General features: G+C 42.9%; 1 protein-coding gene across 1 annotated transcript in view; it reads left to right on the top strand.

The window, feature by feature from the left end:
- The window catches only part of eys (eyes shut homolog), a gene marked incomplete at both ends in the record, with an annotated part of 187,861 nt that overhangs the window by 159,756 nt on the left and 12,214 nt on the right, over positions 1–15,891 (top strand). The window contains 3 exons of the mRNA XM_080848748.1: positions 339–447; positions 2,937–3,157; positions 12,885–13,057. Of these exons, the coding sequence (XP_080704874.1) occupies positions 339–447; positions 2,937–3,157; positions 12,885–13,057 (503 nt within the window). The remainder of the gene's footprint in view (positions 1–338; positions 448–2,936; positions 3,158–12,884; positions 13,058–15,891) is intronic.

Raw genomic sequence — 15,891 nt, 5'->3', positions numbered from 1 at the left:
GAGAGGGCGGAAAATCCCGGTGATTTGCACTTTGACTGGATGTGAGTTTGCAGAATGGCAAACCGTGTGTTCAGAATGCTGGGGCGGGTGGCAGCAGTACCATCTCCATTACCAGGCTTCCACTCCCCCTCGCCAGGGCTGCATCATTTTCATGCTTAAACGGATTCATAGTGAATGCCAAATGTTCTAATACAGTCTCTCTCTCTCTCTCTCTCTCTCTCTCTCTCTCTCTCTCTCTCTCTCTCTCTCTCTCTCTCTCTCTCTCTCTGTCTCTGCCCCTCTCTGTCTCTGCCCCTCCCCCTCCCCTCCCATCTTATTCTCTCCCTCCCTCCTCACAGATACCGGCTGCCCGTCAAAGAAGGCGTAGGCTTGTGTATGATTGAAGTAGCCGTAGATAATGGAACGGCAAGCCAGCAGAGAGAGTACCTGTCCCACCCAATGTCGGAGGTAAAGACCCTGTGTACTTTGAATGAGCATGTCTTGTATGTCGTCACAGTGCGTTGACTTCGCTGAATGCCTCCTCAGAACCGTGCCACATGACAGACCTGGGGAGGGATTGTGTCTGAGAATTGACTCTGAGGACACATCAACAGGCATGCATCCTCGAGGATGTAATTGTTCCTTGTATTGCGCATGGAGTCATGTTCAGCTACAGCTCAGGTTAGCATTCATAGCCACAGCGACGATGGACTCAGAGGGGACCAACTTTGTTTATTTCGTTTTATCACACGTGCTATTTATTTCAACATGCCATTCATTTTCATAACGAGGAACGAGCCCATACGTCAGCCCCGCCATAACAAACGGTAACAATAATAGTAAATTGAAATTAATGTGTCCTCAAAGGAACGGGAAGCCTGATGATTTCCCCGCGTCTGCCTCTAAGAAAATAATTGGCTCATCATAGTGATCCTAATTACCAGGAACTTCACTACAGGCCTTTTGCTGCAGATATAATCAGATGCTTTCAAGTGGAATATCAGAGGAATAACCACGGAGCGCGGCACCAAGTTCTGCCACGTCTGTGTAAGGGCCACTGCAGAGTCCCTCACGTTACCTCACGTGACTGCGAGGCCGCACGTCTAAAAAGAGAATGTATAATGCTGCCAATTAAAGACAAAATGGTCAGACCGGGGGAATGTACTCATTAACTAATGGCTTTACATGTCTTAATGCGGATGGTGAATAGAACAGGGAACATTGAGACGAACAATGTTATGGCCCTCAAGAGTCCGTGACAGTGATTCAGCAAATACCCAAAATACACTAATGCTGGGGGCAGTAGATCTAAGTGGATTAAGGCAAGAGATTATACATATAAGATACTTTTCAGCATAACATGAGATGATGTTTTCCAGCTGTGTGTGATAATTCTCATACGTTAGGGAGAGATTTTTTTTCAGCTGAAATGTTTGTACTCTGCTCTACTTTTTATTTATATTTTATCCTCTAAGTCTTGATAGTAAATGCAAGACCACTGCACAGTGAGTTAATATGAAATGTAAGTTCCATGTATAAATGAAGCATGACATATTTTATATATACGATATTTAATTTATATATGTTCTTACAACATATTTTTGATCTCACAAATCTCATCAAATTCCCATGACGAAATGTACTATACCTTGTCAGAACCGAAACCAAATTTAAATGACAAGCAAATGCAATCTCAAAACTAGCTAATTGAATCAATGAATAAATAAAACGATGAGTAGCAACAACCCTCAACATTGACGCCTCAACCCTGCTGGGCAGAACATGGGAGCATTGAGAGAGCTGACGTAGTTCAGCGCTGTATCTGTGAGAGAGCTGATGTAGTACAATGCTGAATCTGTGAGAGAGCTGACGTAGTGCAGCGCTGAATCTGTGAGAGAGCTGACGTAGTACAACGTCGTATCTGTGAGAGAGCTGACAAAGTGCATCGCTGCATCTGAGAGAGAGCTGACAAAGTGCATCGCTGCATCTGAGAGAGAGCTGACAAAGTGCATCGCTGCATCTGAGAGAGAGCTGACAAAGTGCATCGCTGCATCTGAGAGAGAGCTGACAAAGTGCAGCGCTGCATCTGTGAGAGAGCTGACAAAGTGCATCGCTGCATCTGAGAGAGAGCTGACGTAGTGCAGCGCTGCATCTGAGAGAGAGCTGACAAAGTGCATCGCTGCATCTGTGAGAGAGCTGACAAAGTGCAGCGCTGCATCTGTGAGAGAGCTGACGTAGTGCAGCGCTGCATCTGAGAGAGAGCTGACAAAGTGCATCGCTGCATCTGTGAGAGAGCTGACAAAGTGCAGCGCTGCATCTGTGAGAGAGCTGACGTAGTGCAGCGCTGCATCTGTGAGAGAGCTGACGTAGTGCAGCGCTGCATCTGTGAGAGAGCTGACGTAGTGCAGCGCTGCATCTGTGTGGTGGTCCCTATCTGAGAAATGAACTGGGAGAAGATTGAAACTCAATGACTGAGCTATGATAGAGGGACGGGGGGAAAAGCCATTTCCTATCAGACAGCAATCTCAAAGCTAAAATGGAGTTCCTATACGATTGAAAGCACATTACATTCCCTACTAATCTTATAGAATATGGATGAAGAGGAGTCAGGCATAGAAATGTGGTCCAGAAATTCTGAAGTTGTTTTACCGGTGGGGTTTTTTTTTTGGGCCAGTGAGACCGAAGGCTCTCAATGGCGTGTACAGTGTGATGGTTGTAGATGGTTTATGACAGTGCTCTGTCTGTGTGTCCCTGTGTGTGTCTGTATGTATTTACACCTGTGTTTTCCTATGGATGCATGTGTGCATGTGTGTACATATACATTTATTTTTACAGTACACATTCATTTGTGTCTTTACATTTTTTGCCTCCTTGTGTGTTTGGGTGTATGTTTCTTTCTGTGTATGTGTGTGCATGCTTGCGTTTTTGTGTGCATGCGTGTGCTGTAAACCTCCCAGGTGGCCTTGGGGCCGACGTTTCTGGGCGGCGTGCCATCCCCCTCGGAGCTGCACGTGGAGGCCGGCAGGATGCCCGGCTTTGTGGGCTGCATCAGAGAGCTGCAGATTAACACCAGGGAGCTGGACGTGGGCGCGGAGGCTGTGCGCGGCCGGAACATCCTCAACTGCCACACATCCGTCTGTCAACACCAGCCCTGCCGCAATGGCGGCACGTGTGTCAGGTAGGATACAACCACCTCACTGCTCTTGAGCGGATGTGGGGCTGGGGCTCTGAGAGTGTCTTTACAAAGGCAGTTGCTCAGCACATCAAGACACCCATAAAGGCAGAGTCCGCCATTGAGGTTTTTTTTTTTTTTTTTTTTTTTCAGGCAATCAAAATTACACCCCTCTCTTCCATGCTATAGATTGTGAATTGCTCAGTCTCGCCGTTATGTTTGTTCCTCATCTACAGGGCCAGGACTGTGTACCAACCCCAGACTTCTTTTTAATGCGCAAACACTGAACGGACAGTTAGAGAACCATGGAGGGCAATTATCTTTATTTGACAAAAAGTGCATGGGATTAGAATCACAGACTGTACTTTTAATGGCGCTCTCTCACTGGCAGCTTGAGAAGGGTTTATGAGTGATAACCAAGCTACACTGTAAGTGACAGATACAACATGGTTTGAAACACTGTAATGCAGAGTGACATTTCTATATGACTCATTCTTAAAACCGTGATTACTTTACTGGCAGTTAATCCAATTCGTCACGTTAACCTGGTGGTTTGATGAGGATATGTCCACGTGTGATGAATGTTATGAATCAATACACCATCTCCTCATGCCGGAAAGTGTCTATTTCTTCACCGTACAATTAGTCTTAATGTCCTCGGCCCTTGGTAAGAAGTCCATTACTGTTAATCAATTCATGAAAGTAAAAGAATCAAAAGCCATTAGTTGTGCATTAACATGGAATATGTTTCCTCTTTCCATTCTGTTCTGCAAGGCTTTTATAACATACATCTTTTCAAACAAATGAAAGATTAACTTCATAACCACTTTTAAATGCTTTTCTAGATTAGACCAAAGTTTGCCATATTTGAGTGGCTCATTAAATAGAGAAAGCCCATTTATGCTGCATTTAAGCTCCCTAAAATGTAGCCAGTTATGTTCAGGCTGTAAACTGCTATTAACTCAATTATAGGACTAATTAATTCAGAGCCATACTCTCTTACTGTTTGAGGTAGTCGGACATGCCTTGATGTTTTTGTATATTTCCCCTATAAACACTATAACTAGAAACATTGAGGCAAATGTATGATTATATTCTAGAAGACATCATCAATAATAACATTAGAGTAAAAGTAATGAGGTAAAGAAATGTTTTATTTAAATCAAATCTAAACATACCCTTACAAAAACCTCAGTACTCCCCAAAGGGAATAAGAGACTTCTAAGGGTTAAAGAGGTTAGGCTACCAGTCATTACTGAACAGATGCATTTAGCAAATACAGCATATTATATATTTTATCATAATAATCACTGTTTTAACTTTCATACATACATATCATCACTGATGTAACTTTCATGAGAGATTGCATAGATTACATTATGTTCAGCTTTAATGTCACTGTGCCAAGTGAAACGCAGGGCCAGTGAAATACTGCTGAAAAGAGCCCAAGGTGTACTGAGTAGAGGCCAAAATGCACCAATATTGGCTTTTTTTTCTCTCTTGGAACAGCCTGTTCATCTAATGAAAAAGAAAATTAGGTTTCAGTGACCGAGTAACCGAGTATTTCATCAATGCCTTACTTCTCACCATGGCTATGTTTTTGTATTGAATATAAATGCTGCATACAGTATGCAGAAACAGCCTTAGCGCCACACTGAGTGTCGTGGGTGGGTGGAGGTGATTAACACTTAGCCTAATGTTGATTTGATTGCTCGGCATTTCAGATCTTTTAATAGAGAGTGGTGACCCCTCAGGGGCACTCCTCACCCCAGCTGCCCCTGCCAAGGCTGCCACCAGTGGCTAAATATTCTCTCTTCAACACATGACCATGTCACCAGAAACCAGTTTAACAAACGTATATCAAGACAAACGACAAAGTACTACTGCCCCTGATGAAGTCGATGCGTGCTCTTTATTACAAATTAGACATTCTTACAATGACATAACAGGGTGATTGATTGTGGAGGCAAGTGATGTTTTGATGACTGCAGTGACTTTCCCATGTGTGGCCCGGAAGGCTGTGATTATCTCCAATTGTAATCTGCCATAGTGTGGTACCCTCTTGAACCCCAGAGAATTTGTTGGATCAGGTTCACAGAGCAATATGCATTTAGTCAGTTGGCTTTTATTACTCGGGTAGATTTTTTTCTGTGATGTGGTGTCAAGCACTGGTTGTTTGTGAGTTACTGACTGAATTAGGCACCTAATGTGTGTGTCCCATTAAATGACACACTCCAATGTTCAAGAGCTGATCATCTGCAATGTGCATATTAAGGAAGTTTGAATACATGGTTAGACATTCTCATTTAATTGTTTGTGTCAGTTCCTAACATCAGTCCTCTCAGTGAATATGAATCATCCATGTAGTTATTTAAAATCCATAAAGCTTCACAAAATATGCATTCGCCTAAAGCACTTAGGATGTAGTTATAAAGGCATTGCATTGTGGTACAAATACACATTATGTTCAAAGCATTGCTACTGCAAGGCTAACTGCTTTTTATGTTATTGTGTATGTGTACTTTCAGGGCATGCATGGTTCAAAGTACCAGATGTGTCTCTTCTCTTCATGAAAGACACTTGGAAAAACACAATTGAATATTCAGTGAATATATTTATAAATAATGTATGTCTGATTGAAGATCTAATGTACTTCTACATACATGACCTTAATGAGTAACATAAAATAGTTATTTATTGCGTAAGGTTTCCATTGCCATTGTTGTCAAAGTCTGTGTCTTTAATATCCCTGCTGTCTTGTAGCCAGTGATATTTTGAAACACTGTCACCAGTCGATCTCAGATCTTACAATTGGTCAGCCTCGGGTCACTTTGCCACACATCCTCCTACATAGTTCATCAACAGCACCCTGAAGCACTGTAGTGCTGGCAGAAGGCTTATCCCAATAATATGCTGTGCAATCAGAATGCCACTTTGTTGTTGTTGCTGATGACATATGTTTGTTAATCCAACTGTCCAAGTCCCTGTGCTGTCCACCAATGGCGTTCTGCATTAGCAAGAGTGATGACGTTAGAAACATTTTTCATTGGCCAAATTTCAATAATATTTAACTAAGCTTAATAGACTGATTTGATCTGAAATATCTGTCGATATTAAATAATAGATTTAGTAACTCATCATTTAAGGACAAACCATCAAAGTGTGTGTAAAGTGATATACATTTAATAGTCCAGAATTAATTCATTAACTATTTCTTTTAGATTATTTTAATTTATCAGTCCATTCCATCAGGAATATTTCATTTGCATATTGTTGTTGTAAAGCCTTACCAGAATTACCCCAGCTTTTATGTGCTTTCCTTTTGGTTCTGAGTCTATATTTGTGACAAACGGATGTCAGTATTTACCCTTAACAAAAGCAACCCTAACCCTAATTGCATCTCAGATGAGGGAAAGCAAAGGTGTGTTTCTGCATGTGTTGCCTAGACCACATTATACACACAAACACAAACACACTCACACACACACACATACACACACACGTGCGCACGCACACACACACACACATACACACACACACGCACACAATCATTTGATTGCAAATTATGCTCAGTCTAGCCTGTTGTAAATGTGATGTAAAGTGGAAACATGACAATTTTTTTGTTGCCCTGAACAATGTAGAGAATGGAAGATGAACATACCTCTATGAATCATTCAAACCATACATTTTTAAACTGTTTAATAGGAGTTCTCCATTAATAATGGAGCACCTTGTCACATGATCTCTGTCAGTTCGACTTGTGCCTGAACAAGCTGTCTGGCATCATGAATTATTGAGCCAATTTCTCTTTCACAGAGTTTATACACTTTTAACACACAAGCTACTGTAAGACTGAACACCTTGGTTTAGTTTTTGTTTGTTGTTGTTTTTGCCTGTGATTTGTTTCTGTCAGTTCAGTGCTCCCATTGTTTTCTGTTTTTAGGCAAGCACATGTGGAGTATTTTGCAATTTGAAGAACTGCAGTTGGGTTTCAAATGCATCCTTATCTTCGGTTGAGGTCTTAGATTTATCTTCATCTGGATTTCACCGCAGTCTGCAGTTCTGTTTTCTTTCGTCAGATAGGAGAGGGGAATAAAAGATGTCTTCAGATATTGCCTAGATATAAAAAGGCTTTCCATGGTCACGATTTTATCATAAGAATAGTCCTTTGCTTTATTCTGTGTGGTTTTGCGCAGTACATGCTCAGGAAGCCTGCTGATGGCATTTTTGTGCCCTGCATTCAGAGTGTCCACATTTCATGTAGTTTGTATGGCATTGTGGAGAAAACATTAGTCCTCAAAAACCTGCTGAAAGAGCATCCGCCCGACTTCTAAGATGGAAGATAACAAACAAAAACCTTTTGCTTTTCCTTTCCCTTATTGTTTTGTGTTGGCACGGCTGTAATCCTGTGTAGCCGAGAGATTTCTGGTGGAGCAGGAGAGAGTGTCTGTGTGTGCTTTCTGAAAGGCTGGCTAATGCAGAGGCCCTGCTTTGTGAGCAGATGGCTCCACACTATTTCTCAGCCCTCGCTTGTACTCTCTCTCTCTCTCTCTCTCTCTCTCTCTCTCTCTCTCTCTCTTTCTTTCCCTCGCTGTCCCTGGTGTCTGCCTTTGCCATCAAGTGACTTCCCCTTTTTGTTTTTCTGTATTTTTTTTCCATTCTGTCTTTTGTGTGACTTTGTATTTTATTAAAGCGGTCAAGGATATCAGCATTCTTTACCAGTGTTATCTGTAGTTGTTTAGCAATGGAGCAAAACAATGGAGTAGAATTTTCCTCTTAATTGTTAGTAGTCGTGAGGCATTAAAACAGACTGCAGACATCTACAAATTATCCAGTAAGTCCATTTCTAACACCACACTAGTTAACCTGTCCATAGTAGCTCCAAACGCAGTTATACAGTATGTCATGTCTAGCCGAGTGGATAATAGATTACCTGGCAACTACGTTGTTGAGACTATCTATTGCATCCATGGTTTCAGTGGTGTCCTCACCTGTACGCACTGTGTTCCCTAACAGGCTGTTTTTATTCTGTTTTGATTAGTAGCATATTGAAGGCACTTATGAACTTGAAGAATTGGAATCCGGAATTGGGGGAAGCGAAATGTGTTAACATCAAAGTAAATTGAAATAACGTTGAAATGTTTAAAAAAAAAAAAAGAAATGTAGTTTAATTGAGCATAGTGATGCCCTGTCTGGCAGATATGGAGCTGGAACTGTGGAGCTGGCGCCATCCTAAGAGAGGCAGTGGACACGAGGAGCCTATCTACGTTTCCACGGTTCTGTGTTCCCCAGTTCAATATTCTGTTTACACACATAAACCGCCCTATTGTGTTTGGGTCAACTTTGAATATTTCATAAATAACATATTTTTTTATTGGAACTAGGCTTAAAAAATAGCCATATAACCACAACTGGTAGCCCCTGTCATATTAAATGAAAATAGAGATGTAAAACTAGGGTTGGGTTACCAAGAAACACATTTGTGTCAATATTTTTCTGATCAACGGTTATTCTTTCTGTCAAAATGCGTTTAAAATCAGTGGATGCTAGCACTCTGTCATTGGGTTCAGCGCTACTTAGTCAGCTAAGTTACCTAAATGAGACCGCAAAATGAGAGCAAAAAACTTTAAACCGTAAATTAGGTTAAGTTAGTTAATAAGATAATGTTCCAATCTCCTTTCAAACATGGCTTGTCTCGCAGTGCAGTCCTTGCCACACTGTCACACCGTATTCTAGGTGTTCTCATTGACTTCTGAACAAGAGTCTGAGGAAAGTTTCATCCACAGAGCCACACAGACCCACAGACTCTCATATTCTCCCCCAGGTCAAAGTTGAACTAGTACTTCACAGATGAAACAATTTTTGGAGACCTTCAAAAACAAATAAAATGATATTTATTGGTTTTGTTGTGTTCATGAAGCTGTTTTTAAAGCCTTGAGCCTTGTTCCAATAAAGAAACAAGGATAATAGTTACAAAATATTTTAAGGTCAAATTTTACCCAAACACCATTTGAGCGTAAATGTTTGTTAACAGAATGTTGAACTAGGGAGCCTAGGACCCTGATCCGCTCCCAACTGAAGCTATGGATGAAGCGAACTCCATGTGATGAGCAGTTTGATTTCCAGACAATTTCCCCCTAATAAACATAATTGTCTGATTCCTACAATCCTACATACAGTCATAAGACTGTTGCTGCTGCTTCTGTTGTTGCTGGTGTTGTTGATTGCAATGATGACGATGAAGATGATTGTTGACTTTTTGATTTGTCAGTAATTTGAAAACAATATGCTCTGTTTGTTTATTTCAAACGATGCACAGTATGACGTTTTCCCCGTTTATCTGTCCACATCATAATCTCTTCACAGTCACTGTTTTATCTGCCTTAGCTCAAAAGCCTTGTTGTATTATCCCATCATCTTAGCACCATCTGATCTGTGTCTACTCAGTGTTATTGTCGGGCATCTGTTTATACGTCTTTAATGAGATTCCATATCGTTCCTCAGAAGCTCATTGTCCCACTGTGTCAGCCCAATGCATCAAGGCCCCAGGGGAGAGTGGAAGAGAGAGCGCCCCTAACGTTACATCCAGACGTCCTCCAAGGGCTCGGGGAGGGAGAGCGATGGCAACCGCATCTGTAATATTCCTCTCCGGCGCTGCTGACACAGGACAACAAAGGAGGCTGTCCTCTTCTTACACTCTCTCTCTCTGTGCTCTCCATTCAGTCAGGGCGCTGCTTTGGCTGTGCACAGTCGCACATTTTTTCCTCAGAGGCCAGTGGACCACAAATGCCATTCACGTCAATTAGGTGACACTTTAAAGCTCCATGCCGCGGTGTTAACATGGGCAGCGCAGCACGCTGACCCTATTTCTTGACAGAGGGTGAGGTGGAGGCAGAAGATAGCTGCGACCGTGAAATAAAAAAACAGAGATTGCATAACAAGCAGCCCCACGCCAGAGACTTTAGACACCTTAAGCACACAGTGCAGTGTGCTGGAGTGCTGTTTCTCCCACTCGCTGTCGAAAGCCAGATTGTTTTTAAAGGCAATTTCAGTGCCATTGGCGTGCCTCTAAAAAAAGGCCACCTTTTTCAAGTCTGTAAATGAACGCTATTCACCTCAATTTCTGTACCTGACAGTAATGTTAACGTGGGTGCACGTCAAGCTGACCCTGTTCTTTAACGGAACATTTGAGGCAATGCCAGCTGGTTATGAAAAAAAAAAAAAAACCGCTCAGATTATGTAAGATTTTGTCGGCGCCACCACATACATCTTTTTTAAACGTACAGTGATCCACAGAGGTTAGGGCCACATGAATAGAAGCTTATGATTTGGTTTGTAGAGGTTGGATCTTTTCTTTGACCTGAAAATGAAAAAGGCAGCCATTCACAGCAGGCATATGACAGTTGAATGCAACAGGGGTGCACAGTGGTCTGACCCTGCCCATTGATAATTTGTTTATTAGCTTGAGCAAAGCTGAAAGTCGTCACTGGTAGTGTCATGTGCCTGTGCGTTTCCTACATGACTCTTTGTCTAGTAAACCTATCTACTGCCTCTCTGCCTGTGAAGACCCCTGAAGTGAGAGTTCTTGTTCTTTGTTCTTTTGTCTTCTTGTTCTTCTTCTTCTTAATGTTATTCATGAACGTCATTGCACTGAGATCTGCATAGCAGAACTAAGCCCCCTCGCCTGTTCTTTCTTAGTACATGAGGTATGATAAGGTTTATTTTCCTCATTTAGAATAGTGTGTGGGCGGTGGTTGTGACGGGTCATTATTCCATCCCTGAAATGCATACATTATCAAGAGCATGTGACCTGTGCAGCAGAGTCTGCACACCTCCATACGGTGGTGTTAGACTGATTTGTTTTTGCGTTTCTTCACTCTCGTTCTTTCCCCTAATGTTTGTTCACAGTTTTAGAAAGTGACGTTTATTAAATAAGAAATGTTGCAAGTGCAAAGCCCTGAATAAGTTGGCTCCGTTTTTGATTCTAGCCCAGGATTTCAGCTGTGACAGCTTGCGGTGTGTTAAAGACATGACATATCAAAGGTTACAATTGAGGTCAGAGCCTGCTAATGGTTGTTTTCTCTTTATTATGTGTTTTTTTCCTGTAATTTGTTTTTGAAGTATTCTTCCGAGCCTCATCTGCTTTTGTGCTCAGATAACCATGTGCTCGGTGGAGGCAGGAGAGGAGACACAAGCTGGGTTTCTTTTTTTCTTTCTTTTTTTCCCCCCTCACCCCCACTTTGAATATCCATTTCCACACAAAGTGTGTTGAAGTGCAATCAGTCATGGAAACAGATGTGTTTGCATGTTGAGCATAATGCAGGGCGCTAATCTCCTAGCCTGCTATGTCATTACCCCCTGCCGTCCTAAAGGCAGTGACAAACCACTTGCTCTGTCCTTTGGGAGGCTACAAACGGGTTCTCACACAGAACCACCGCAATTCAGGTCAGGGTTTGACACCTCCGGTGTGAGGAAATTAACCATCTTTTTTCATTGGCTCTTTTCATTTTTGATGAATCTCTTTCTGTTTTGACCACCACTGTCGATCTGATGCATTTTAGACACTCTTTCCATGTTTCTACAAGCATGAGAATTTTTTATAATCAACAGAAATGTTTCTATCCATTAGGAATGCTTTTATGCTCAGTGTAAGCATTACTTATTTATAGTTCTCATTGCTCAATTTTCATAGCAAACAAGGAAAGCAAACATTTTCACAGGGTGAGTTTTCTTCAACAATGCTCTGGTGCTGAACCCTCCCAAACTCACACATAAACACACACACACACACACATTCATATACACACAGACACACAAGCACACAGCCTGTGAAGACAGTCATTTGCAACATCGCTGAAGTCCTGCGACAGTCTGTAAATATTTCATTTCTAGAATCCAGTTTGAGAGAAGCAGAACGCATACCCACTGAGCAGCTGTTCAAAGCACATTATTAATTTATGGATTTGAAACCCCTCCAATACTTCCTGTATCTGATATTATACCTTTGAAAAGTGTGTGCATCTTAGAGCCGCTTATGAACTCCCCCCACCACCACACACACACACACACACACATACACACATCCCCCTCTGAATATTACTTATCATGCTGGCCCACCCTCCCCTACTCAGCTTCCGATAAACCACAGGAATACGAATAGAAAAGCTAGGATGGATAAGAATTTGTGGTGGGCTTCTCCTCGATCCTGCATGCATTAACTCAAACGCTTCCAATCAGCAGCCAGCTGCTAGGAAAGAAGGAAAAAGAGCAGGGAAACGGAAGGAGGAAAAGGAGGGATAGTGTTCATATTCAGCTTAAAAGAGCCCCTGTGACGTCGACCACCACTGCTGCTGTCACTCGGTATCCGGGTAGATCCACAGACACCGATCTCATTTACTCGCGGTGCCTGTCACTATCTATCAGCTCAGATGGCATGACCTTTATTCAGAGGATGGTGCTTATGATGTAAGCTGATAGTGATATTGTATGTCTCTCGTCAAACTCAAAACCCTGTTAACTGATGCAGCAGCAATGAATTTCCATAGTCTGGTTTTAGCTTTGTGTTTTTGGCTTCCCCTCCCTGCCTGTTCCCTTTAGTTTGTATAGCCAGTGTGCAGTGCTGTGAATGCCTGAGTGATATGAACGCCTGACTCCGTGAGCCAACAGCACGACTTCCTCTGCCGTGTCCTAATCATCTTCTCCGTGTTTGTTTTTCTCTCCCTCTCGTGCACAGCGACGCGGAGGACTGGGCCTGCGTGTGTCCGCCGCTTTTCTCCGGCAAACTGTGCCAGTTCACAGCCTGCACCAGGAGCCCGTGTGCCCACGGCGCCACCTGCATCCCCCAGTCCCAGACCGAGGCCGTGTGCGTGTGCCCATACGGGCGCCGTGGGCTCCTGTGTGAGGACGGTGAGTAACTCTGCTCACCACCACATCCACAACCCAGCACTCATTACCTCACCATCCATGCTTCCTGCCTTATCGAGAGCCTACATAGGCCTCCTGAATGAGGGAACTGAATGACCACAGAACTGAAAGACCACATTTCTCATATTCTGATGATGTAGATCTACCAGAACCTCAACAGATGCAAGACAAAAGGGATGTTAAATATAAGTTCTCATGAACACATTTTTATCATTCCTTTTGAACAGGGCTTTATTTTCTATTTCTGTCCAACAGTATTTCTTTCTACTTCTTGAAATGCTTCGGTTTGGTTTTCAGAGAGGCGTGACCATCTTTCTAGCTCTTACATTATATCTCGTCAGGCGTCTACCTGATGAAATGATATGTAATTATATGTAACTCTCTCATTCTATACCCCACTGATCATCTTTGTAGCTCACCATAATACCTTCAGAAAGCTCCTCTGCTCTGCAGTGGCTCTACAGCCCTGCCATGATCTTCAGAACAAGCTAGCCATTATTAGTGGAGTTTAAATCCCAATGAGCGGATGACAGCAGGAGAGAAGGAGAGAATGAGAAAGAGAAAGAGAGAGATGGAAAGTTCAAAACTAAACCATGCGCCCCTTTATTTTGCTGTCATCTAATTAGCGGTGGAAGTGAAGGACTGTTTTGGCACGGCATGCAGACGCCCCGGCCAGACGAACACCCCCCTACCCCCCACACACACACACAGACACACACACCCAGTCCGTCAGCCGCCTCACGCCCCGTCGCCAAATAGAGTCCTCTAATCTCGCCGTGTCACGCTGAGCGTGGCTGACATTTGAATTTAAAGCCCGATAACATGAGATAACATCAGAGTCAATATTGATCACCTACCAGGCTTTCCGTTCCTCTCCACTCACTTTTTTTTGCTGGCAGTTAGAATGTTTAATGCTTCCTTTAACATTACTCGTTCAACCCAGTGCTTCTACTGTATGCTTCCTTTCTCTCCTTCTCTTGCTCTTTTCCTTTCTTTCTGTTTCCTTCTCTCTCTCTCTCTCTCTCTCTCTCTCTCTCTCTTTCTCTCTCTCTCTTTCTTTCTCTCTTATGCTTTCTTTGGCTGAGCAGTGCTTTAAAGTGAGGCAGGCTAATTAGAGGTTTTTAACCAGTCATTTAGTGCACCTTTTTCATCTGTCGTGCGATCCACCTTTATCATGTCGACTCAAAGGCCCTGGACACAGGAGTCACGCTAAATGTATTCTCTAGGCACTCCATCAGAATCATTAGAGCAGGGACACCACAGTTAGGAAAGTAGAAAATATATTGATAAATAATGAACAGCCTGGGTTCTTTTTGGCTCTGTTGGCTTCATGCGGTCCTGTAATATGTATGCTGGGGGAGGCTATGTGTTGGAGTCCGTGACAGCCTGTTCCTATGGCCAACCATGCAACACCAAAGTATCCAACAGCGCTGTTAGGAAAGCCTCCAAAACAACAGCAAGAATATGATTTTGGGTGTCCTCACGCCATTCCAAACGTTAATGAACTAAAGTCGGTCCAAAGCGTTTTTGTGGCGGTTTTGTATCCGTAAGATTATCATACGTTACGCCAGAAAACGTCACACTGCCACCCTAACCTCCCTCCTCCGGAAAAAAAGTCAATTTGCATAAATGATGCTTTTCCAAATAACCCACTTCCCCTGCTGTGAGCGACTCAACCCAATCCCTGAGTAATAGCACATCTGTTCAGGTATTCCTCCACCGCCTGCGCACAAAATCTAACATGCACAGCACATAATACTTCCTCCTCTGTTCATTTCATCAGGACGCCTGGCGCCAGAATGGCCTGGAGATTAAAATGTCATTTGGGGCTATTGTGGGGGAATAATGTCGAAGAGTTGTTTTGAGCACACACTAGTCGTAGTGATAAGTTAGCTTCCGGCAACACATGCGGTCGATAGATCATCTGAGCTCGGTTGGGAGTTCTCAACGCACGATTTACGTAAACGTCAGGAGTGTAATGCTAGGTGATGGGGCGAGCTCTGCTCTGTGCTTGTGCTTCAACTGCGACAGACTCTCTGCCTCCGCAGTTTGATGCCGCAACGAAAAGAAGGATGGCAGTTGTTTAAATTAGTCTGCTCATTGTTGTGTATTGATCAGTGGCAAAGTGGTCTGTTTACAGCAATTACGAACTGAAGAGGCTGCACATCGCCCGCAGGGCTTCTTCATAAGTTGGGTTGGGGTTGGGTGGGGATAGGGGTATGGGTGGTTAGTTGGATTTTATGGGGTTTTATTTACTCACTGGCTCAGCCACTGTCAATCCGAACTAATAGCAGCTTGAACAGAAATGCTGAGTGCCTCAGGCAAACAACTGAAAAGATGCTCAATAGATCTGTGCCAACCGACAGAATGACTGGCAAAGGCTAATAAAACTTGTGTGGTATTAAAACGGCCAGTAATGTTTAGCTTGCTGTTTGCTTTTGGCCATGTGAGTTTGTGTCGTTAAAGATTTGTGTCACTCTTGGGAGCACGTTCTGTGGCATTCACAACCTGCATACCTCATTTAAGACGAGTAATGAAGATTTTAAGTTGAGAGGTGGATCTGCCACTTTGTTCAAGGGCACTTTGCTCCCAAATTACAAAAATGTTCAGTCAGTGTTGATGGTCTTCAGCTCCAGCTATGTAGTGGGTTCAGTTTTTAGGCATAATGAGAGTCTTTTGTGACACTCACTCAGGTTGTGTGCATTAGTGGTGGGTTTAAGTACACCTGTGACAAAATTATTAAATGATACATGTCCAATTTTCAAACATTTGTCAATAGGCGTGAGTTTGCTCCGCTGTCGTAACAGTTACAGCAC

The sequence above is a fragment of the Sprattus sprattus genome (genome assembly GCF_963457725.1).
Source record: "Sprattus sprattus genome assembly, chromosome: 12".
In the NCBI taxonomy this organism is placed as follows: domain Eukaryota; kingdom Metazoa; phylum Chordata; class Actinopteri; order Clupeiformes; family Clupeidae; genus Sprattus; species Sprattus sprattus.
The sequence above is the reverse complement of the archived record's forward strand: the minus strand, read 5'-3'. Positions and strand labels throughout refer to the sequence as shown.